Source organism: Gordionus sp. m RMFG-2023, chromosome 1, assembly GCF_954871325.1.
Source record: "Gordionus sp. m RMFG-2023 chromosome 1, tfGorSpeb1-WG-v2, whole genome shotgun sequence".
NCBI classification, from domain to species: domain Eukaryota; kingdom Metazoa; phylum Nematomorpha; class Gordioida; order Chordodea; family Parachordodidae; genus Gordionus; species Gordionus sp. m RMFG-2023.
In genome coordinates, this window is record NC_088775.1 from 24,083,158 (window position 1) to 24,110,102 (window position 26,945).

Below are 26,945 nucleotides of genomic sequence, written 5' to 3' on the forward strand. Positions count from 1 at the left end.
AATATTTTCTTGGTTAAAATATTGAGTTAGCAGTTTTTTAAAATAGTATTCCATTCTCTAAACCTATTCTTTCTTTTATAACAAATATAAAAAAACTTTTAAATAAGAATTTTCCTCATCTCTAAGAGTGAGATTGGTGGCAGATTTTCTGAATCTACTCATTAACGCATTCATGCCCAGAGAATCTTTTTCGAAAGCTTTGTGGTCATTTTTACGATCCGTGTGAACCGGAAGACTGGAATGGGAAGATTGAGTAAAATTAAAAATTCCAGTGAAACGCAGGATATTGATGAATTCGACCTTCTCGCGTTCAGCTTCCCATTCGGTGAGGCCGGAATAGTTTAAAGATTTGAATAAGAATTCTGGCAAGTAAAGGTAATTATTTGTTTATAGTATTTTTTTGTACTTTCTATCTTTTTCTTACTATCTTTTTTAAGAATATCCTTTCATTCATTATGAATATAAATTGGTGGAAAATGAAAGCAAAGTAATAATATTTTTAAAATATACCTTTATCTAAGCCTGACAAAGAATTGAGGATCTGTTTGAGTTTATCTTTTTCTTTAGATGTTTTGTCATTTTTGTCCAAAAGTGGATCAGATTTGAACCGACTAAGTTGGTCAAAATTTTTGAGGAACATGTAGAATCTGTCTTTTTTGAGCGGGTTATTGGCGAAAGGGGTATAGAGCGGGGCTTTCGATATTTCCTTATTTTCGCGCATATTCAATGAAATTGATTCGGGATTACTGATGGGAGAAGTTTTATTGGCTAAAAAAAATATGATGTACAATGTAAATTATTCTCATTAGAAAAAAATAAATATATTTTCGTATTTTTTCGATTCAATCAACAAACTCATATTTTGCGTCTGAATAATTACAAAATTGTTATAAAACATTTTTATCGATCTTTTTTCAAATTGAATTGGGGCACACTAAACTTACAAAAGACTTAGCACCCTTTATTTTCTTTATTAGTTTAAAAAATGTTTCATACAGGAGCCAGGGAGAGTTAACTTACCTACATCTGAAGAAATAAGAACTATTGACATTAATATTCTTTATAATTTATTATAATATTAGAGAGTATAAATTAACATACCTATATTGATTCAATATTAATTATATTAACAACCCTACTGTATAATCTTATCCTTTTACCAGCTCATGTTCCAAAAATTTTACATAATTCCGTTCTACAGCAATTTCATGACTAAAATTCAGGACAAATTCAAAATATTCGTTAAATAAATTTAAAATATTTAATTATCACCATTCAACTGGTCACTCGCCCAAATTCTTTAATCTAATTGGGGAAATATTAATGTTATTACATAGAAATAATAATAGCCGTAGGAAATTATATAGTATTTTTTTTTAGTCCTCCTATGAACAAAAAAACGCATTTCTTATGGGAAGTACGTAGCAGAGACGATTCCGATTGCATCCTCCTTAGATAAAAAGCCAAATTTATGAATTCTTATAATAGTCGCTAGAGATAATGTATTTTCAGCAAAAATGTTATAAATGTATAAATATAAAGTTTGGAGTTAATGATAAACGTCCTATGTGTATTTGTATTTAGTGGTCATGTATTATTCGGGGTGGGGGTGGGGCATGTAGTGTTTTTACAAATCTATACACATTTATAAGATGAACCTATCATTTTATTCTTGTATTTTGTTTATATTTAATTAATTATTTGATTAAAAAAAGAAAGCGAGTTATCATTTTTATGGAATAATTTTACATGGAAAATTGTATTCATTTTTATATTATTCGCTATTAGAAATTAACTTGAAATAAAAAAGATATATAGTTGAAATAATTTATATTTTAAATTAAGTGTATCGCCACATATATTTTTTAAATTAAATTTAAAACAAGTTTATGAAAGTAAGATTCAAAAATTTTTCTCAAGACATAGGACAAAAAAAATTTCGAATATTATTTTTTTAACTTTTACCTTTCTTAGCTCTAATCTATTTAAACTAACAACGTAGGAGTGTTGAATTAAAAGTAGATCAAAGCCAAGGAAAATTAAATTTAAAAAACACTTTTTTACAAAAAATAACAATCTTTGGGTCATTCAAAAAAGTAAATATATAAATATATTACCGTTATCATTATATCGCAAAGGATTTTCTCCCAGAAGTCGGCCTCGCTCTTCGATTTTCATGTCCCCGCTAGCTAAAAATAATATTTAATTAATTATTTTTTGATTTTCATGACCCCGCTAGCTAAAAATAATATTTAATTAATTATTTTTTGAATTTTAAATTCAGAAATTATAAGACATAAAAATAATAATGGGTATAAAAAATAAATAAATAAAGGGCTAGTAGAAATCAGCTAGACCAGGCCCCGGATAAGAATTTTATAGGCTTCTATCCATGAAACTATTTTTTCGGAGCCCAGCCAATATAATATATTTTTAATATGAATTTACTCATTCGATCTGTAAAAATCTAGGCCTGTAAAAAATTTTAGCGAATTAAGTCCAAATTTTTTGAATTTTCAAAATCAATATTTGAATATTTTAGTTTTTGAATCGAGCTAAGTCTCCTAATCAATCAATCCAAGTAATTTTAAATAATTTTTTTTTAATATAGTATAAGTAACTGGTTTGTTGTTCGACTGTGTTCCACCGACTCTTTTTCTTCGGGTTAAGATAGCGCGAATTTTCAAAAATCCTCTCACAAAAAAGGCCGAAAATTCGATTGGGATATGAAAAACTTCTAATTTTTTGGTCGGAATTCTTTTGGGCTAAGAGTTTGGCTAAGAAAAGGTCTCGAGAAAAATCGTGTTTGAGTGATTGCGTATTTCTGATAAATATTTGTTTTAAGAAAAAATACTAAATTTGAAACCAAATATGTTCAAATCCCGGCGGGACCATTCAAAATTTGTTTAAATAAAAATGTGTTCCTTGGGTTTATAGTCATTTGGGTATTAGTCGATTTCCTCCTTTTTTCTTTTAAGATAAAAAACGTAAATAGAACACTCTTATATTCAGGCATCAGTGGCGTTACTAGATATTTCATTAGTGGCCTCATTTTTTAAAAAAATCTAGAAAAAGAAAATAATTAATTTGTGCACAAAAAAAAGTATATTCATATCACTAAAAAAAATATTCATATTTTTTTCTACCCGGGTTCTTAATTTTTTAAAAATTGGCCCGGCTCGAATTTATCATTTTTAATAAATTTTTAGGTCCGTAGGTTCGGAGCTTGTAAGTCTCTGATATACTCTAAAATAAATAAATTAAGTTTAAAGGAAATGAATGATAAAAAAAAAATTTTTTAACTGTAAAGAGGCATCTCGACGAAACAGATGTAATGCGACTGAATCGATTGAATGATTGACGGGAAATTGATTGGAAAGAACAAACGAAAGCGAAAAGTCGGAAAGAATTTCGACGATTGTCTCTGAAATTTTTTTTATTGTGATAAAAAGTTCATTATTTTCATTTCTCCTTTAGAATCGATCCTTCCTAGATTCACAAATTGACAGCTGTCTCACAAATCGCGAAGTTTAACGGTCCAGTTTAGATTGTGTGATGAACAAAAGATTGGACCGAAAAACTTTCAAAACAGGGTTTAGAAATATACATCAATTGTATTTCAACTTTTTTTTATTTTAATTAAATATAATAATTAAATTATGCAGTTTAATAAGTCAAAATTATTTAGTGGTGTTTTCCCGAAGCTTAAAAAAAATAATAATAGCTTTTTTTACATTTGATCTAGTTTGAATCTCTAACACCAACAAACAATACTCAAATATAAAACTGGTACTTCTTTTTAAATGTAAATTTCAAAAATAACAAACTAAATAAGATTTAATCATTAAATATTTTTCGAAAAAGTCTGCTTGGATTAACCTGGGTCAAAAGAGGAAAACATATATTACACAGAAGTTGAAAGGCTATAATATCAAAGTTTGATTAAGATTATTTCTGTATTATCACCAACAAAAAATCTATTTTAGGATCTCCACATCCACCACTCAAAATTCGAGACATTATTTAATGTAGGAGACGATTTTATTTTAACGTTTCCGATTTGTTTTGTTATTTAATTATTAATACACCAGGTTTGTCAATCATTATTTGACACAATCTGATAGGTTCTATGTTTTGCAATACATCCAAGGATATTGTGATTGAAATAAGCATATTTAGTAAATGTTTTGCTAATATTTATAACTTTTTTGGTAAATTATTTTTTTAATATTATTCAGAGTTTTTCAAATTTAACCTAATAACTGCTCATTGGCTAAAATATGCATGGATAGTGTTCTCTTTAACTTATCTTAAAAGGGCAATAAAATATTTAATATTTATTATTTTACACTTTTTACCTCTAATTTTCTAATCTTTGTAAAATGCTAAAATTTACTTTTTCATGTATTTAAATCAAAATATGAATATACAATACCGGCCATAAATGACTGCCCATGCATTTTTACATAAAAAATTAATAACTCAAAACTTTTTAATTTATTTGGGTAAAAGCGAATTGATTAATTAATTTAAGATGTCTAGAGATGTTTAGAAATAAAAAACTCGGAATTTCTATAAATTTTTCTATGAAATTTTAGCCTTTGAAAACAACATTTCAAAAATGACATGTTTGGTAAAATAGGGTTCATTAGTTTTTTCAGCAACAATTTTAAGTTGCCCATTGTTTTCTGGAAGAAAGTCACTAATCACATTCTAATTTGCTTATTAAAACCCATTTTTAATTATTTTAAAAAAATTCCTAGATTTTTTTTTGTTTTAAATCATTGTTTAAAGAAACTTTTAGTCTTTAACGAACATTCGATCAAAATGATTAAAAGAGAAATTTCTATTCCAACTAAATGCAAAATAATTAATTTACACATAAGTGGTAAAAGTAATCGCCGAATTTCCAGAGAAAAAACCCCTAGCTCAACGAACAGTCGATTGTATACTTAAAAGATTACGCAATATTACAATATCGAATCCAAAGAGACCTGGAAGACACCGCAAAATGACTTTAAGCGATGATAGATATATAACAAGGATCAGTAAACGCAATCGACGTTTTGTCGCCTCAGAGATTAACCTGACTCGGGAAAACCCGATAAGTGTGACAACTGTGAAAATGCGCCTTAGGAGCTTTGAACTTTATGGTAGGGTAGTGGTCAAAAAGCCAACTCTTGAGCAAAAAAAATAAACTCAAGCGATTAGACTGGGCACGAAAACATCAATTTTGGACATCTGCCAACTGATACCAGGTCTTATGGAGTGATGAGTCAAAATTCGAAATCTTCGGTTCTAAAAAAAGGCAATATATCCGCTGCTCAGCTGGGCGAATGAGCGATCACTGCATAATTCCTACAGTCAAATTCGGGGGAGGGTCTGTTATGGGGTGGGGGTGCTTTGATGCCGGTGTAACGTTTTAAATGAACTCCCGATTTAAATAGATTCTAATTTAGTGATATTGGCATTTATGACTGACATGTTAAGATTTAACCTTATTTTTTAGTGATAATGACATATTTGATTGAAGTGGGAGTTCGTTTAAATCAGATTTATGAAGAATCTATCAAGATCAATTGTAAATATTGCTGGCCTACAAATTTTGCAAAGTAGTAAATAATATATCCTTCTAATATCTTAATTTAATTAATTTTAAAGTAAATTATTTATATATATTTGATAGCATCATAACAACGATTAACTTATAAACTGGCATAAAAACCTATTATTCTACCAATACTCAACTTTACAAAGTAAATGATTATAAATTTTTCTAATAATAAATTTTAGGAATTTTAATAGAATATTTATTTATTTTAACCTACTAATTTTTTATTTCAATTAAGCTATTTAAATCTTTGCTAACTTAAAAAAATATTGCAAATTTACAATAAATTAAATTATGATCTTGGGCCTGATAATTTTTCATTCCAAGTTTATTTAAATCTTTGCTAACTTAAAAAATATTGCAAATTTTTTCTATATGATAAATTTCAGTATTGCAAATAAAATGATTGCCTAAATACACTGAAATATTCTTTATATTATTGTAATTATAAATCTTTGCTAACTTAAAAAAATATTGCAAATTTACAATAAATTAAATTTTTGGATATGATCTTGGGCCTGATAATTTTTCTTTCCAATTAAGTTTATTTAAATCTTTGCTAACTTAAAAAATATTGCAAAATTTTTCTATATGATAAATTTCAGTATTGCACACAAAATGATTCTAAATACACTGAAATATTCTTTATTTACATTGAATAATATATTTATTGTATTTCAGTTTATTTAAATATTTGCTAACTTAAAAAAATATTGCAAATTTTTTCTATAAGATAAATTTCAGTTTGCAAACAAAATGATTGACTAAATACACTGAAATATTCTATATTTTCATTAAATACTATAAATTAAATTTTTGGATATGGACGGGCCATTTATTATATATATTATTTTTTTATTCATTTCAACAGTTGTTTTTGATACCAAAATTTTCCTTTGTTTCCCCAATCAAATGACGAAAGACGATAAATCAAGTAAATAAATTTTGTTTAGTATATTTCTATTCATTTTAATAGAATTTGATGAGATACAGGATTATATCCTTTACCAAAAATATCCATCATCTATGTCTTCCAATAAAGGCTTAAGACGCAATCTGCGAGTTCAGGCCTCGAGATATAAAATTTGTAAGGGTAAAATGCATAACCATTCTCATAATGAGTTGTTTTGGACCTTGACCGAAGAATTCAACTTCTTCAAATGGTTCACAGTGGATGTGATACTAATGTGTCAGCAATATCTCTTGCTGCCCATTTTGGTATCACCAAGACTTACAGCAAATTGGCTGGTAGGTAAAATATATAAAAATTATAATATTATATGATCAATAATATATTTTTAAATATAATACACAATAATAAATTGTTTCACCATTTTTATAATAGTGAAACAATTTTAGATTGTAACAGAAGAGTTTAACTTCTTTAAAAAGTTATAGTGGAGTGGATGTGATACTAATGAGGCAAAATCTTTAGCTGACCATTTTGGTATCACTTAGACTCACAGCAACTTGACTAGAAGGTAAAATATTTCTGCATAATAAATCTATTTATTATATCATGTATAATATTTTTAGCTTCTGGTGGCCAAATATGAAATTGGATGTGGTTAATTTTGTAAAATGTTGTGATATTTGCAACACAAGATTTGACAAAACTAACAATGAGTTACATTCAATTCCTATCCCAACAAAGGTATTAAAGTTGATTACATAACAAATCCTTAATTTGAAAATTTTTATAGTTTGGTCATTATAATTGTTTCTAATTTTTGTTTATGTATTTTATATTTTTCATTTGTAGCCTTATTAATGATCTGTCTATTATAGCTTATATGTATGTGGCACTTGTTTTTATTAGTTATGTTGGTTTCATATATTGAACCATTTAAATTTTATTGAATTTTTTTACAATAAATATATCATATATTCATTTTTAGTTTCTTTAAGGTTAATATAACAGTCCAAAATAAAAATATAATTTGCATATAATCTAATAATTAAAACTTATAATCTGAAAATATAATAAATAAAATCAATATAGTCCCCTTCAATCTCAGGTAAAAATTGATATATATATCATAATTTCATTTTTTAGCTAATTTAGATTTTACCTCATTCTTTATTATTATGTTTTTTTTTCAGCTGCAATCATAAATAATGGTAAGCAGCTTTACTTTATAACATGACACCTAACCTCCTAATGGAGTATATAATATAACAACAATCTTTTATTTTACAAAAGGTATGGACACAAATAGGTGTTGATTTACGTGCTTTGCCTGAAAGTGAGGATGGCTATAAATACATTGCTGTAGCAGTTGATTATTTCAGCAAATATATTGTAGCCATGCCTTTAAAAGATAAAACGGCAAAATCGGTATCGGGCTTCCTTTACTCGTTACTATGCACACATGGTAGGGCAAAAGTATAATAAATTTGGTAATAAAATATTAATATTATATATGATTCAAATTAATGATCAAGGACGTGAGTTTGTGAATGAAATAAGCAATAATTTTCATAAACTCATAGGGACTATGCAGAGGGTGTCAAGTGTTTATCACCCTCAAGGAAATGGCATGGTTGAAAGAGTGAATAGGTCAATCCAAAATGCACTACTAAAGTGTATTAAGGATGATCAATTAATTTGGACAGATGCCTTGCCTGGCATAATATTTGCCTATAACACTTCTCTACACGAATCTATCTTCTTAATTTACACCATATGAGCTGATGTATGGTAGAAAAGCAAAACAAGCTTATGGGGTATGATAAATCTCATTTTATAATCATATACTATATATTATGTCTCTATTTAAGATTGACGAGGAAAAGGATATTGATCCTGACAATGTACCTGAAGCAGATTTGGAATCTTTTTTTCAAGATACAGTTTCCAGGATGAATGATATTCATGAGATAGCTGCTGGCAATATAGATCTTGCTCAGCTTAAACAGCAGAGGGATTATAGAAGTTGTAATGCTGGTAGAAATAACCATTATTTAGTCAATGATCAAGTGCTTATTTGGAACAGCAGTCGGGCTGATAGGGTGGTAAAATGACCAGACCTTGGATGGGTCCTTATACAATAGTTAGGATTCTTAAAAGTGAAATTTATCATTATTATTAAATTATTTTTAATATTTAGGCAATGTTGAGCTAATGAACAGGGTTGCCATGTCTCCCCCCATCAGTGGGAGTCTCCCACAATTTTTTAGTTTACCCACATACATCTCACTCCCACAATTAGAAATCTCCCATAAAAAGCTCCCACAATTTTTTAATTTCTCCCACAATTTTTTTTTTAGCATTTAATGTTTTTTAATATATAAATAATAATTTTGAGAGACAGTATTTGATTATTTTTATATTTTTAAAATAAATTTTAAATATTTATACGAAAAATATGTCTAGTTCTTTTATTTTATTTTTCCGCTCTAAAATATATTTTTTATAAAATTCTCCAATTCTCCACTCGACATTTTCAAAATTTTTGTGTTAGAAAGAATAGAAGTTAGAACAGTATGTATAATTATTATAAATATATTGGGTCGGGCTCGGACATTTAGGACTTCTCGGGCTTGGTTGGGTTGCCCGAAAATTAAATATTAGAAATATCCCCAAACAACATTAGAGGCCGAGTTAATAGTTAAACAAAATTATAAAATGTTATGCCAGGAATTTTATAAATATCTTAATAACGACGGTAAACGTTTAGTTCCATTATTTAAATCTCAAATAAAATATAATTAACTATAACTATTTGACTTTCTATATTTTATAAAATCTTATTTATACATTTGCATAAAATCAAATAAATTTATTTTTTACATTGTAAAATTAATATTTTGAATATTTTGGCAAATCATAAAAATAAAGAAGCATTACAATCTCCTTAAACATGACATCATATTAAATCTTATTAATAATTATCCGATAATAGTAATAATATTCTTACTTTGGTATTTCTGCAGCATAATTTAGTGAACCTTTATTAAATTATATTCTTCTGATTGCAACTGCATATTAACAGCATATAGTAGATTTCCTATATGTAAAATTCCTAAATATACTTCTGCCATTAATTTTTGAAAATTTTTTTCAAAATATTAGGACAGCTTTTATAATCTATTTATTTTTTAAAGGTTTGTAAAATTTTAAAATTCTACGATAGGGCGTATTAGGAGAAATCTGTCAACCAACATTATCCTGACTCAATTCTGTAAATACACTCTGGTTTTTGATAAATTCACTGAGGAATTATCAGATCAGAAAGCTGCCATGCAATTCATTGGTAATGCCAAATCTGCCAAATTTACCATTATATATGGTTAGCTATGTCTTTGGATATTTCATATCTGGAGAAAATTTTTTAATAGTTTTATTGAAATGACATTAATTTTGTTGAAATAGGGGAGGATCAAGGGAAATGTTTTGATATCTCCTTATTAGATGCATCTGTTAGAATTGCATATGTTTGCACATCTTTCAAATCGTAGAATTGACCTTCTGGATTTATATCCTAAAACATTGATGATAGCCTTGCTCATTTGTGTTATACAAAGTATACTTTTCATTTATATTAGTCGTTAAATATTAAGGGGAAAGATTCTACCAACATTGTGATGTTAAGTAGCTCTCTGAATGTTATACTGCATGAGAGGTATTTACCATTTCCGCAACTGTAGTTGCATCTGTATTATTTCTTATTTTTGAAGAATATTTTTGTTTTGCTATAGATGTTGATAGACTGCCCTGTACTGATTTATACTTTGAAGATTTTTGATGCCTCAAAATATCATATTCCCTTCCCCCATTGTATTAACTAAATATTGTAGAACAACTTCCCCGCAGTGATTATAATTATTTTTTACATTGTAAATTTAAAATTGTTTGTTTTTTTATAAAATCTTATTTATACATTAGCATAAAATATATTTTTTACATTGTAAAATTACAATTTTTTTATAAAATTTTATCTTGTTTACATTCTTTTGTATTTAAAAAAGGTCGTTGATTATTATTTTTAAACAAAATTAATATATTATAATAAATCAATATGTTATTTTAATAATAAAGATAGTATTTAAGAAATTTTGTGTCGTACTATAATTACCTATTTTGAAAAATAGTTGCGTATTTTATTTTGGAAAATAGTTATCTATTTTATTTTGAAAAAGAGTTGGATATTTTATTTTGAAAAATAGTTGGCTATTTTATTTTGAAAAATAGTTGGCTATTTTATTTTGAAAAATAGTTGGCTATTTTATTTTGAAAAATAGTTGGCTATTTTATTTTGAAAAATAAATACCTATTTTATTTTGGAAAATAGATTCGATTTTATATTTATAAAAAATAATAAGCAGATAACTAGGCCCGCAAAAAAATTTTTTTTAGCATTCTCCCACAATTTTTATATTACTCCCACAAAATACCGAATTTCTCCCACAATATGAAAATTTTGACCTGGCAACCCTGCTCATGAATGCTAGCGGTAGCATTTTAAAGAGCAAAGCAAATATATGTAATATCGCATGTCTTATTAGTTATTTATATCGTATATCTTATTTATGTCGCATCGTTATAACGCATGTCTTTTTTATATCTTTTCTAATCTTTATATATGCGTAAATTTTATATACAATTTAAATAAAGCATTTAAATTATTTAATGTTATTAACTTATATATTATTTCTAATCCTGTTTTATCTCACATTTCTATATTAAGATTTGACATTTTCGAACTTAACCTTAAATTAATATATAAAACTTTAAGAGTTAATTTTAAATACAAATTAAGCAAAATTGCCATAAATATCAATGTAATAGAAAATATAATACTTAATCTTTACACGTCAGTCATAAATGTCAGTATTATTAAAAATTATATTTAATCTTTACACGTCAATCATAAATGTCTGTATTAATAAAAATATTATATTTGATCTTAACATTCAGTCATAAATGCCAATATCACTAACAGGAATTCACTTAAATATCTATAACAATAGAAAATATAATACTTAATCTTTACACGTCAATCATAAATATCAGTATTAATAAAAATATTATATTTAATCTTTACATGTCAGTATTATTAAAAATATTATATTTAATCTTTACACGTCAGTCATAAATGTCAATATCACTAAAATATTATATTTGATCTTAACATGTCAGTCATAAATGCCAATACCACTTAATTAGAATCTATTTAAAACAGGGATTTACTTAAATGTCTATAACAAGAAAAAATATAATATTTGATCTTTACACGTCAATCATAAATGTCAGTATCACTAAAAATATTATATTTAATATATGCGCGTCAGTCATAAATGTCAATATCACTAAAAAATAATATTAAATATAAACATGTCAGTCATAAATGTCAATATCACTAAATTGGAATTTATTTAAAAGAGGAATTCATTTAGAACGTTGCACCGGGGTAACCAGCGACATATTCAAAATTATAGGAACGCTTAACAAGGAGGGATGGCAAATCATTGAGGACCATGTGATTTCCTCAGGAAAGCGTTTGATCGGTAATAACTTTTTATTTCAACAAGATAATGACCCAAATCATACATCCAGGCCAGTGGCGTAGCCAGGATTTATCCATAGGGGGGGGGGGGTTAAAATATTTTTAGGGTATGTGCTTTATTAGTGTCTAATCACTATAGTAACAAGCATGAATAAAAAAAATATTGGTAACAATTTTGGTTAAATTTATGATTAATAAGCGACTGAACACTGAAAACATTATTCTAAAAATTTAATCTATGTTTAGTCAATTGTTAATTAATCCATATAGTTTAGAAAGAAAAAAATTTGCTCCCCGAACCTTATATTTTTTAAGATCACTCAATATACCTGATTGAGTGTTAAAATAATTCTTTTTTAAATTTTAGATATAGATTTTATTTATTATTAAAATACTTTAGTATAAATAAAATCTCTTTATTTAACTATGCATTTATTTTAATGATAATATACAATAAAATAAATTTCAAAATGTAGAAATTTTTATGTAGATTATTATATTAAAAATTTATTGTAAATAACTATATTTAAAAAATATATAATTCAATAAAATATAAGTAATTCTTGTATGGTATTTTAAAAAATATAATTTAACAATTATAATTAATACAAAATAATCTATAAATATTTCTTATTGCAAAAGCAATACTTTTATTAAAAATACATAAATATTATGACTAAGAATTCATTATAATTAAGTTTTGCATATAAAAATTTTATGACTAAGAAAATATGATAATCATAGATTTGAATTTATAAAGAGAGGTCTACTTTTCTCTGAGATCTGGCTAATTCATCTAGAATCAAATTTTTATCTAGAATAATCTCCTTATAAATATTTAAAAGGGCTAATCCATTTAAACGGTTTTCACCGGTGCTATTTCTTAAATAGGTTTTTAACCTTTTCAAAGTTGAAAATGACCTTTCATTGATGCAGGTACTAATCGGTAAAGTAGCTAAAATAAAAAGTAATGTTTTGATATTTGGCAAGGAATCTAAGGTGCAATTACACATGGAAAGAGCCTGCAAAGCATATTTAGTTCTCAAAGAGTACTCTATTCTGTCGAGATTTTTATACCAAAATTCGACATCCCAAAGTAACTTATCATACGATCCTGATAAATCATCAGAATAAAACTCTGAGATTTTCTTAATATCCTCTCGCGTTTCATGTGTAATCAACAATTCAGACTCAACCGGCAGAAGAAAATAAAAACTTTTTAAAATAAAATTATGACTAATAAATTCTTCTTTTAATTGAAATAAAAATGTGTCAATAAGGGGAATAAAAATATTTTACTTTCTTGTAAAGAGCTCTCAGTTGATTTGGCTGGAAAATCATCAAATGATGGTATGGTATTTTATAATATAATTGAGTTCTATTTTTTTATTTGTAAATTATATTTTCATTTGAGTTATTAAAATTTTGCAATGTGCTTTATTTAGTTATAACCCTTTTTTTATATGAAAAGCTCATCATTATGATTATTGTAAATTCCCAGATAATCTTTAGATATTACAACATTCACAAGCAGAGTTGGGGAGTATTGTGAAAACTTGTATCTTAGATAAAAACAAATAATTTCCTTCTATATCTTACCCTGTCTTTTAAATTTGTAATAGATAACTTGAATCTTTATTTAAGATATATTTTTAATAAACTATATTCTTTTCTTGTTGTGCTGCTCAGGTCTGAATTCACATTGAAATATATATTTTAAAATTTTAAAAAAAATATAGAAAATCAATGTCCTCAAAAAGATATCATTATACTTAAAATTTCAGTTTAAAAATGATAATGAAAAATTGTTGGCTGTGGAAAATATTTGGGCACCTGACAAATGCTATAAATTTCCATTGTCTTTGGATAAAAGAAATTTAACATTTCAAACATCGTGGCTTAACAAATATAAGTGGCTTGCTTCTTCATCTAATGAAAAGGGAGCTTTTTTGTAGTGTGCGTCATTTTTTCACCAAGATATGCTGGACCCGGGTTACAAAAACTCAAAACATTGGTAAGTCAAGTATATACAAGATGGAAAGATGCTCTTGAAAATTTTAATTATCATCAACAAAATAAATATCATCTCAATTCTTGTGAGATATCTGATGCTTTAAAAGCCATCTCTATGAATCAAAAGATATCAATATCTAATGTATTGAATAAAAAAAATTTGATATTGTTACAACCAACAGAGCCAGAATAATTATAATTGATGCAATCATTTGGCTAGGGAGGCAGAGCTTAGCATTAAGATCTCATAGAGTATCAGCTGGCCCCTTAACACTTTCATCTTCTCATAATGAAGGTAATTTTAAGGAATTGCTTAAACTTTTATGCAACAATAATGATAATTATATAAAGCTTTTTGAAAGCTCGGCTAAAAATGCCACCTACCTTAGTCCATGCATTCAAAATGAAATTATATCCATATGCAATAAGTTTATATTGAAAGAAATTTCTAAAAAAGTGAAAGCATCACCATTTTTAGTGTTCTGGCGGATGAGACATCGGATGTTGGTAACATAAAGCAATTATCCATAGCAATAAGGTTTATTGATATGGAATCAGGTCATTATAAAATGAAGGAACGTTCAATTTATTGATTTACATAACACTAAATCAGAGACGATAGCCAAAGCATCCCTTCAAGATCTAGATTTAAATCTAATGAGAGGCCAGGGATATGATGGAGCTCCCTCAATGAGTGGTCATGTTAAGGGAGTGCAGTCAAGAATTAGAGAGCTTTATAGCACCGCTTAATATGTTCACTGCAGCTCACATTGATGATATCCGAGGCATGTGAAATTCGAGACATCCGGAACAGTTTACTTAAATTTTTTTTAATTTAATTGGAATTTATTAGATTTTATTATGTATTATAGATATCTTTTTATAATTTAATATATTTTTCAAAATTTAGAAACAATATCGTCGGTTTGTGGCTTTTTCACACCACCCAAAAAGAGACAGTTATTTATCCGAACATTTGATGATATTGATTCAAATAATCCAAAAAAAAAACTAAAACGATTTTGCCCAACTAGGTTTATCGAAAGACAACAATCAGTGACTCTTCATAGAATTATATGAAGTTATTTTTGCAGCACTCGAATCCTACGTATCCAGCAAAGTATGATTTTAGCAAAATACTTCAAAAAATTAATTTGGATTTAAGAGAGGTTATGAATAGGGCAAAGGATATTGTTGAAATATTAGCAAATATCAAAGAAAATGTGGATGAAAAATTTCATATTTACAAGAAAGTAAAGGAGATCGCTAATTTGTTTGGGATTGAAATTTTTGAGTAGTTTCTAGACAGTCAAATCGCTTAAATATTGATGCCTCTTCTATTGAGGATTTTTATAAAATAAATATTTTTATTCCCCTTATTGACACATTTTTATTTCAATTAAAAGAAAGATTTATTAGTCATAATTTTATTTTAAAAAGTTTTTATTTTCTTCAGCCGGTTGAGTCTGAATTGTTGATTACACATGAAACGCGAGAGGATATTAAGAAAATCTCAGAGTTTTATTCTGATGATTTATCAGGATCGTATGATAAGTTACTTTGTGATGTCGAATTTTGGTATAAAAATCTCGACAGAATAGAGTACTCTTTGAGACCTAAAAATGCTTTGCAGGCTCTTTCCATGTGTAATTGCATTTTAGATTCCCTGCCAAATTTCAAAACATTACTTTTTATTTTAGCTACTTTACCGATTAGTATCTGCACCAATGAAAGGTCTTTTTCAACTTTGAAAAGGTTAAAAACCTATTTAAGAAATAGCACCGGTGAAAACCGTTTAAATGGATTAGCCCTTTTAAATATTTATAAGGAGATTATTCTAAATAAAAATTTGATTCTAGATGAATTAGCCAAATCTCAGAGAAAATCAGACCTCTCTTTATAAATTCAAATCTATGATTATCAAATTTTCTTAGTCATAAAATTTTTATATGCAAAACTTAATTATAATGAATTCTTAGTCATAATATATATGTATTTTTAATAAAAGTATTGCTTTTGCAATAAGAAATATTTATAGATTATTTTGTATTAATTATAATTGTTAAATTATATTTTTTTAAATACTGTACAAGAATTGCCAAACATTTATTCAGTTAATAATATTTAACCAAATATTTATCCAGAAAATGATATTGAAAGTGGGATTTCTATATGATCACTTGTACATAATTATACTATGAGTAAATCATCTTCCATAATCAAACCTCAAATATTGAATAAATCTTATCAAAAATCAAAAAAATAACTCATTAAACTTCCTTAATATACCAACCCACAAGAAACCCATATTTGAAGATAAAAATAATATCCAACATTTTCACTCTTAAACTGATAAAAAAATTTTAATTCATGAGCTTACCAGACCTCAGCACAGCTTCTACCAAATCTAACTGCCCTTTATGTAATAAACTCGTTAAAGTAACCAGGGCTATTGCCATCTCATCGAAACCAGAAGATAAAATGTCCTCAATCTGGACTTCCCATCTTATCACCAGCTATCCCTCGAACCCTAAATGCCTTTTCTACCCTTGCCCTCGCATAACCTATAGTTACCATTCCCACGTTGACTGATGTGCCTACTAGCCCAATAGTCCCCACCTCAACCGCCGAAAATGCTCTCACTTTCAATCCAACCGACTCCACAGATGTAGAAATATTTTTAGTCACACCAAAACCATTTGTGATTTCACGAATACCTAAGGGAGCAAGACTTCAAGTTGCCAAACACCTCTCAAAGAACTTGACTTCCTTGATAAATAATTATTCTTCCATAAAACACTGGCTAGACACCCTGTCATTTGCCTTTACTACCTTGCAAGTTCCTGATCCTGCCAGCAAAAAATCTCTGACACAGCAAATCAAGGATGCTACTATCTACCCCTTACCCATCAATCACTTTTCCACATCTTTTAAAGGTGATGACACTGATAAAAATAAAAATCACAAAAATGACCTACTCACCAAGGCCAAGCTTATATCTAAAAAGCTGGATAACCTGAATGTTAAATCCGCCATACGACTGGCAACATCTGACAATAAGCTAGCTCCCTACGATCAAACAACTTATCAAGCTCATCTGACAATAAGCTAGCTCCCTACGATCAAACAACTTATCAAGCTCATCTGACAATAAGCTAGCTCCCTACGATCAAACAACTTATCAAGCTCATCTCCTAAAACACCACCCACACGATCTTAAGGACGAAATACCGTCTTACCCCGAAGCTCCTCTAATTGCAACCACTTTTACCTCAAGCGAGGTTAGAAAGGCTATCCTCTCCTTCAAACGCGATTCTTCACCGAGGGTTGATGGGTTTCGCCCAATATTCTTACAGGATCTAACCGCACCTTACATCACACAACAATGCGACGTTTTGGAAAAAATTACTCAACTCATCAACCGTATGCTTGCTGGAGGCTTACCACCCGCCATTATTCCACTCCTTTATGGAGCTAAACTCATCGCCCTCCATAAACCTAATAAAGATATTCGCCCTATCACTATTGGGACCACTTGGCGCCGATTAACCGCAAAGCTAGTAGTGAGCAGAATATTGTTCACAGTATCCAATCACCTGTGCCCTAATCAATTAGGAGTCAACGTAAAAGGGGGTTGTGAGGTATCCCTACACATAACCAGAATGTATCTACAAACAGACCCCAGTGACGATATCCTAATTAAGATAGATTTTTCAAACTTTACCCAGAATACTCGCAATTCATCTTCGATTGTTATGCTAGTCCATGGCATCTTCAATTTGGAGATAGATTGATTCCTTCTAGTAGTGGAATACAACAAGGTGACCTTCTAGGTTCGTTTTTATTCTGTCTGGGCATTAATAGCCTAATACAAGGCATAAATGATCAATGTAAACTAAACCTTCATAACTGGTATATCGACGATGGTACACTAGGCGGCTCACCCAGCGAAGTTATGAAGGCGGTCGAAATAATAAAATCCAGCGAGAGCAGTTTGGGACTGTGAATCAATCAAGACAAGAGCGTTGTCCTCTTGGAATCATCGACCTTAACTATGATCCTATGTTCAATCATACACCATTGAACTTCTTAACTCGAATCTCCAGTGGGTAAAGACGAGTTCTTTGTCAAGTTCTTCGCCGACACTCTACTAGAGATATCCCTTATGCGCGGTACACTATCTCGCCTCCCAGCCCACCAAGCGTTCTTTCTATTAAAGAACTACCTCCTAATCCCAAAAATTCTATATACACTCCGATCGTCACGTATCTTCCAATACGACGTCAACCTCGCTGCACACGAGCTAGAGATTAAACACCTCACAGAGGATATACTCAATCTCAAATTCGGAGACCTATCTTGGCTACGAGCTACCTTGCCAACCAAATCCGGCGGCATTGGCATATGATCGCCTTCCCTACTCTCTGTTAGTGCGTTCATATCCTCTCGCCTGTCCTGCGAGCCCATCATACACGCACTCACAAAACATCCTGACCCTTTACTTCCCCAGGCAATTGATCTATGGAAATCTCTTTCATTAGTCGATCCTCCCTCATCGGCACTGCAGAAGGACTGGGATAAGCCTCTAGTTGGCAACTTCGTTGCATACCTTAAATCGAGGAGCCAACCCGAGGACCATTCTCTACTCTTCTCCATTTCCTCAGACAGCGGATATGAATTTCTCGAAGCTTTTCCATCGCGAAACCTTGACCAGCCCCTAAGCAATGATGAGCTACGTCACGCCATCGGTCTAAGACTTAATTATGATATGGTAATACCCTATCACTGCATCCTTTGTCAAAGGCCGGTCAACTCCAAAGGCCGTCACTCTTTACACTGCAAGCGCAGTAGAGGCAGATTCATTAGACATTCAAAATGCAATGATACTATTGCCAGGGCCCTAAAATCTGCCGGTATCCCATCAACCCTCGAACCTACTGGACTCTACAATTCTGATGGTAAGCGTCCCGATGGCTCTACCATGATCCCTTGGAAGAGGGGGGAATTCCTAACCTGGTATTTCTCATGCATCGATCCCCTTGCCCCTTCCAATATAAATAGAGATGCTCTAGTAGACGCCAAGACGAATAAACTCGCTAAGTATTCGCCATCGCTTCCGGCCAATTACACATTCCTACCACTAATCGCCACGACTCTAACGTCGTTCAACTCTCATGCCCTGGCTTTCTTTAAAGAGCTGGGGAAACGGATCTCTACTAGGACCGAAGATCCCAACGAGGGTTATTACCTACGCCAAAGATTAGCCCTCAATATAATAAAATCCAATTACCTCAGGTTCATATTCTCAATGACTGATACCCCCTAATCACAGAATCGGCGATAAGAAGAGCAATTAAGAACAAGAGAGGGATATTCAGATGGAAGTCAACAAAAGAACCAAACCCTAATCACAGAATCGGCGATGAGAAAAGCAATTAAGAACAAGAGAGGAATATTCAGATGGAAGAAGAAAAACTGAAGGGCAAACTATGAAAACTCATAATTCTTTTAAATCATATGTTCAATTTATTATATTAATTTACTATATATTTATTTATATTATTTAAATATATTATTATTTATCCTTAAAAGATATACTAACAAATGTGATTATTTTTTAAATTGACATATTAATGAAATTTACTATTATATTGATCGTTATTATATCATACATTTTATATTACGCTTTATATAAATTTTATTGAATTATATATTTTTAAAATATATTTATTTACAATAAATTTTTAATATAATAATCTACATAAAAATTTATACATTTTGAAATCTATTTTATTGTATATTATCATTAAAATAAATGCATAGTTAAATAACGAGATTTTATTTATACTAAAGTATTTTAATAATAAATAAAATCTATATCTAAAATTTAAAAAAGAATTATTTTTAACACTCAATCAGGTATATTGAGTGATTTTAAATAATATAAGGTTCGGGGAGCAAATTTTTTTCTTTCTAAACTATATGGATTAATTTACAATTGACTAAACATAGATTAAATTTTTAGAATAATGTTTTCAGTGTTCAGTCGCTTATTAATCATAAATTTAGCCAAAATTGTTACCAATATTTTTTTATTCATGCTTGTTACTATAGTGATTAGACACTAATAAAGCACATAATATTGCCAATATTTAAAAGTAGAGTTTGGTGGCTTCGCCCCCCAAAAAATTTTAACCCCCCCCCCATGGATAAATCCTGGCTAATCCACTGCTAATATTTAAAAAATCTCATGAAAGATTACCAAAAATTTGTGTAGCAATTATTAAGAATAAAGGTGGTCATATTGATGAAACCAAAATTTGATCTTAATTAATTGCTATGTCTTTTATTTTTTGTAATTTTATGCAATAATATGTAAACTTATAAATAAATTTGATAAGCCTCATATTGTGTGTTATTTGTCTTATTTTAAGAAAAATGCAGGGTAGACAATCATTTATGGCCGGTAGTGTACGTCTCTTCAAATAAAGATATCATATAAGATGGTACAAAAATTTTATCCTTAAAATCCTATGTTTAAAGTTTCGGTTATAAAAATCATTACCTTTTTTTAAAATTTTTTTAATTAAAATCAAAAAATCAGATTTGAATTTTAAAAAAATCCAATTTTCAGACTATAAATGATTTAGTAAGATCGGTCTTCTGATTTCGATCCCGTTTTGGTCTTAGACCTCATGTTTTAAATAAGCCACCTTCTAATATTATAGATCCAACCAAAACAGAATAGAACAAAAAATCGACAGGAATTTTCTAGAAACGGTATCTGGTCAGATATTCATTCCGGTTCCAGTTTTAAACGTTAGTTAAAAAAATATGGACTTATAAAGAAAGAAATAGAAAAGTTAGAATTATGGGTGGTGGGTTTTCAAGCTTAATTTCCGGTTTCATATCCATAGGTGGCCCTTATAAAAACACAAACTATTTATCATTAATTTCTGTCGGATACTATTTACAGTTTCAATCCAAAAATCTAAAAATCCTCCCTTAAACAACTTGCTATTTTTTCTACCATTTCGTTCGAGCAGTCTTTTTCTTCTAATTAAATTTAATCATTTAAAAAAGATGGATTAACAATATCAAATAAATCAATAAATAACTGACCTCCATGTCTACCGATATTTACTCCCCCTTTCCCGAACACGTTTCCCCCTTTCCTGTGTTCGACCCTTCCGTCTTTCGCTTTACTGCCATCTATATTGATGATTCCTTGTTCCCTGAAAAGCGGAATATCGTATTTGGCTAATATCCTAGCCGGGGCATCGGCGTTAACTTCGTCATCTAGAAATAGTTTTTCGCACTCGTCTTCCGAATCTTCTAAGGCACCGTAACCAAAAGCCTTTTATTTAATTTTAAAATACGGCAAATTGACAGGGAAAATAAAATGAAACATGATTTATTAATTTGTATAAATATCGCTTGTAACATTTCACTCGTTGTTACATTTAAATTTCACCTTCTTTTATTTACACTGAAATTTCATTGGTTCATTCAAATATAATCTCTCATTGGTTCCTTCAAATTTCATGAATCAAAAGTTATGTGACTTGTATTAAAATAAAACATAAATTACTTTCTTAAATAGATCCCCAATGCCAATCGAAACGAAAAAAAAGCAGAAGCTTACCTTTTTTGCTTCGATGTCATGAAAGATAAGTGCGACCCACAATGATGGGTTTTAATCCGTATGCCTGCGCACTCAAGCTTAACCTGCTAGCCCTTCTATCTAAAAATTTTGTTTAACCCACGAGACCAGTTTAAAAATAATTTCATTAGTAGATTTGGCTCGTTATTTATTTTATTTTAATGCATTTTTACTTAAACTTATAATATATGAAATATTATGAAATATGATTTTTAATAAATGGAGGTCTGTTCTGCTCATTTTGCAGGAAAGATATATCAAATTACTTGGTCATGGTTTTAAAATATTTTCGCCCATCGTAGATTTCTAAGATAAGCTATATTTTTTTAAAAATACCTGACCAGTGATTCCTTTAGTCCTCTTAGTTCTGATAGTTTCCTCGAAGGTGCTGCCTATGCCCGCGAAATAATTGGAGGTTTTTTTCGTATATTTCGATTCGGCCATCTGGGTCAAAGTAGCTGGCTCCATTTTCGACGTCTTGGTGTAACCCAATCCATAATAGTCATTTTTAGGTAGGATGATTATCGGGTTAATGTCTGGCGGCAAAAACTCAAAAATTTCTGTTTTTTCCTAAAATTATTATTTCTTAATATATTTTGTTATAATAAATTAGCAAATTTTTAATCTTTATAAAAGTTCACCAGGAAGAAATTTAATTTAAAAGAAAGAAATATGAAGGAATTACTGTAATGGTAGATTTGATATGAAAGTCTTTTATTGGCAGGGTTGATGGAGAATAGCTTTTGAATCCCGGAGGTAAACTGCAACCATATATTTTTTTGCCTTTAAATATATATTCGAGGTTTTATATTTAAAAAAACATGATATCTAAAATATGCACAAATGTGTAATGTGAGGTATCGCTTATAATAAGCAAAAAATATAGCATAACTGTATAATTTAGCTTTATATATTTTATAAATTCCGCGCTTGCTATAAACGAGGCCTAAGGCTTGTGGTAAAAACATATATTTTTAGTTTCGAGCCTTTCTAAAAAAAACAAAATAAATAGAACAGTATGGGTTCAGCCATCTCGAGGCTAGATAAGAATATAATAATCTTATATAATACTAATTCATAAGTCTGGAGGATCTGATATTTTCTTAAAGATACCAAAAAAGGCACCGATTCTATATCGATATTAAATATGGATGGTGGGTTCCTAATAAGTAATACATCAGAATCCATTTATTATTTAAAGGGGTTTATTTAAGGATTTTGGCTTTCATAAATAACAAAGAACAAATGCGATAATAATCAAAATTATTCTTTCTAAAAAAATTCTTTGTCGTTTTAACCAACCAAGAGCCTAAAATCTAAATTTCCAATTATAAATTTTCCTAATTTTGATAAGCTAAGTGTGCCTAAAATAAATTATACCGAACTATGGAAACAAATTAGAGACTTAGTTAAATTATTTTGTACTTTATTTTACCCTGTGACATGACGCACAAACCTAGTCACGTGATTATAATAGCTGATTTTAACAGGGGAGGGGTAGAACCATGTCGAATGAGGTTCTAAATATTCATCTTAATCATAAAAGACATAAAATTTACAAAAAACTATTTTTATTCGATTACCGATTTCCTTTGACTTTTCAGCGAGGAGGGGTTTATCTTCGTCCAGCGATTCCTCAAAATTTAGGTACTCCGTATTAATCACAACGCCTGGGAGTTTTTCGACCTTTTTACTATCAACACTTTGTGGTTCACGTTCGGAAGATGATGGGATAGACGAGGTTTTAGGATCTGGTGTGCGAGCGTTCGATTTAGTGAAAATGGTTTGCTTCTTTTTCCTAACAACTTTTGCCCCAACACCCCGACCCAGCTTGCCTCCCATCTTTTGGAATATAAGATGACCTATTGTGTTTCTTTATTTATCGATATTTATAATAAATGAGATATATCTAAAAAATAACTTGAAATATAGTTTATAGGGTTAGGAATAAAATCAAAACATTTATTTAAAAAAAACCTAATAAAAATATATAAAAAAACATACGATCAAATAAAAAACAATGATTAAATTTTCAAGTCTAAAATAAATTTTACAAGGTTAAAATTAAATTTATAAAATAATAATCTTTCTTATAAAAAAATAAAAGTTAACTGTATAAAATGAGCGAGTTATAATAAAATTAGATAAAAAATTTTGAAATAAAACCTATGATAGATTTTATATTTCCCAATAAGATTGTAGTATTAATTTTAATAAAAATAATTTAAAACATCGTTTCATTTTTTTTTCGTCTTTTTCTCCCGAAAATAAACAATGTTTCATAACTAATAAATACAGTTTTATAATCCAAAATTGTAGATAGAGAGAGTTATCGGTAGGCCTGTCCGATAGGATAGGATTTTAAAAATAATTAAAATATCATACGATATCCGAAGTATTAAAATCTATTAAAAATATCCGACGATATTTGAAATTTATAAATCGAATTATGGGGTAGGTTTGATCTGATTAAAACCCGATTTAGAAAAGTAACTATAGTATGCAATTTTTTTTAAACAAAATACATTGAAAAAACAAACATATAATGAATAGATATAAAACTTGTCGGGCAAGTGGAATAGGTTTTTGAAGAAAAGAAAATCCTGGCCAAGAATTTCGGCGTTTTTGATTGATGCGTTTTCGGCCTTTTGTCGCGTAGCCTTGTTAGTGACTTCCACTATTTTCGGCGCAATGCCGTATTCGGTAAAATCCTATTAGAAGTTTTTAAGATTGATAAGTATATTCTCTTTATTTTTCTTTTTTTTCATTCATTCTTTCCTTTCTTACTAATATATATGAATATAATTTATTATCAGCCAGTATTATCAAAGAAATTGATAAGCATATGCGATTTTATGTTGTTTTTAACTTGATAATTAATATTACTCTATTCACCAATGGTTTAATCTAGACGTTTCCTATCATCATAGTGAATCTATTCAGTGCCGCTTTAATAGTAAGTGAAAAATTTAGCGTGCAAGCCCATTTCGAAATTATTTGTATATTTTAGGGAAAAACAACAAACAACTTTTACCATCCATTTATTTTTTTCAAACTAAAATCTCGTTTATAAATCAAAAACAAAAATAATTTAAGGAAAAAAATTAGGTTTCACCTCTTCATCCATATAATCTTCGGGCCTTTGCTCGAGAGGGTCGTTCTTATCCTGCCTAGAGGATTTGAAGGACTTGGGATTCCATCCTAATCAAATAGATTTAATACATAAATTAATAGATTTTTTAAAATATCCTTTTTAATTTTTAATCTAAATTGTTAATGTTGAATGATCCATAGTAGTAGTGTTGCATAATCGGCTAATTTTAGCCGACTCCAAAATGGCTTAGTCGAGTTTTTCGGTGAAAAAATTAACCCAGCCTAACTAAGCTTAGCCTAAAAATCGACTAGACCTAATTAAGCTTAGTTGAAAATTAGGCTAAACCTAATTAGGCAAAAATTAGGAATCGGCTAATCGTCAGCGTACGTAATGAATATATATAATGTTAATAAATATGAATAAATAATAATTAAGGCTATGTTTAGTATTGCGTAACGCTGACGGACTATTAACCGAACTCCATACCGATGATGCCTATTAGGTTTATGCAAAGTTTTTAGCTGTTCTAAAACGAACAGAACGAATTATTCTATTCTTATATATAAATTGAACAATTTATTATTCGTAACTATACGAATAGTATGCAAATAATCTTATTATTCGTACAAATATGAATAATAAATTATTCGATAAGAATGGAATAGTAAAAGTAAATTCTTCGATTTACCGTTTATGTTTAATTCATATAATAATTATGCCCTTATTTCCAAAGCTGTTTTTATTAAATTTTTACTTTATGTTAGCACTAATCTATTTTTGATGGAAACTGTCCAACAAACTTAAAACAATTGCATCGAAAATAAATAGTAAAAGGTTTTTAACATTGTTTGAAGTTTAGTAGATTATTATTTATACCTTCTTTAGTGTCCACGGAATTGAAAAATCCGGCTGAAAATCCTCCAGTAAACGCCCCGTGAAATCTCCGCCTGCCCTTCTCGTCGACGACCACTTGATCTTGTGCGTGAACCGGTTTATTTCTCTTAAAAAGCAGTCCTCCTCCTAACAAATTATCGTCTTGAGGAACGTCTGCATTAAACAAAAAAAAATAGTATTCAAGAATATAATTTAAAAATGAGTAAATTATTTTTAAAAAATATTTTAAAATGTAAGAAAATTGGATGTCATATGCTCCATCTGTTCTGACATTTATTTTAAAACTGATTTAGGTTTCTCTTTTGCATTAGTAGAATTGCAAATAATTAAATCAGTATTCGATTCAAAAATTTAATTTTAACTTTAAAAAATTGTTTCCTTATAAAATATATACATAAATTTAATTGAATCGATAAAAATAAAAGCAAAACTTTATATAAAAAGGAATATAAATAGATTAATAAATTATTCGAATCGCTAAAACAAACGAATAATTACTTATTCTTATGATTTGTATAATTATGATAGAAATGATTGAATATTTTTGTCCATATCCAAATCCATCATGGTTTGGCAGTATTGCGGATATTAATACTATCTTATATCTTTTTTAAACTTTTTGAAAGCTGAAGGCTCGCTCTTGCTACTAAACATATGGTAATTCCTCTCAAACTATTGCAAATACTTTCGCCATAGGCTGTTGCGAAAAAGTGTCATTCTGTTTTGATTCTGAAATCGAGTTCATGATGGCAAAGATATAGAAATTTTTATATTGCTTTTGGTATATTTTGAAATTTTGATTTAAGAAAATTAATCATTTTAGTTTGTTAAATAAACGCCACATGCGTTGTGTTTTAGACATGATAACAGCATCATATAGTTAAAGTTTGTTCATATTATTTTCATGATAATACACCATAAAGGGATCAGGAGAATCCCTGAACGTGGTTCTGAGCCACAAAAGCATAATTTTTTGGAAAAATCACATATAACTAAAAATTCGCCATCATTCAATTTAAAATTTTGAAGAATAGTGCATATGCCCAGGTTCCTGGTCCTCCAGCTAATACACAATATTTTGGTTTTTACAGATCTACTAAAGCTCACTTTTATGGCAACATGTGTTTCTTTAAAATTAGAATATAATTCCCTAAGATTGCA

At 29.0% G+C, this 26,945-nt stretch overlaps 1 protein-coding gene across 4 annotated transcripts in view; it reads right to left on the reverse strand.

Moving 5' to 3' along the window:
- LOC135929153 (G patch domain-containing protein 1-like) overlaps positions 1–26,945 on the reverse strand; it is a 56,742-nt gene that overhangs the window by 23,526 nt on the left and 6,271 nt on the right. For all 4 annotated transcript variants that reach the window (XM_065465753.1, XM_065465706.1, XM_065465891.1 and 1 more), the window contains exons 2-13: positions 25,767–25,937; positions 24,912–24,997; positions 24,359–24,507; positions 23,380–23,669; positions 22,482–22,579; positions 22,133–22,366; positions 21,256–21,490; positions 3,304–3,424; positions 2,622–2,824; positions 2,118–2,189; positions 511–768; positions 97–362 (exon numbers count right to left, since the gene is read on the reverse strand). In XM_065465753.1, the coding sequence (XP_065321825.1) occupies positions 97–362; positions 511–768; positions 2,118–2,189; positions 2,622–2,824; positions 3,304–3,424; positions 21,256–21,490; positions 22,133–22,366; positions 22,482–22,579; positions 23,380–23,669; positions 24,359–24,507; positions 24,912–24,997; positions 25,767–25,937 (2,183 nt within the window). The remainder of the gene's footprint in view (positions 1–96; positions 363–510; positions 769–2,117; positions 2,190–2,621; positions 2,825–3,303; positions 3,425–21,255; positions 21,491–22,132; positions 22,367–22,481; positions 22,580–23,379; positions 23,670–24,358; positions 24,508–24,911; positions 24,998–25,766; positions 25,938–26,945) is intronic.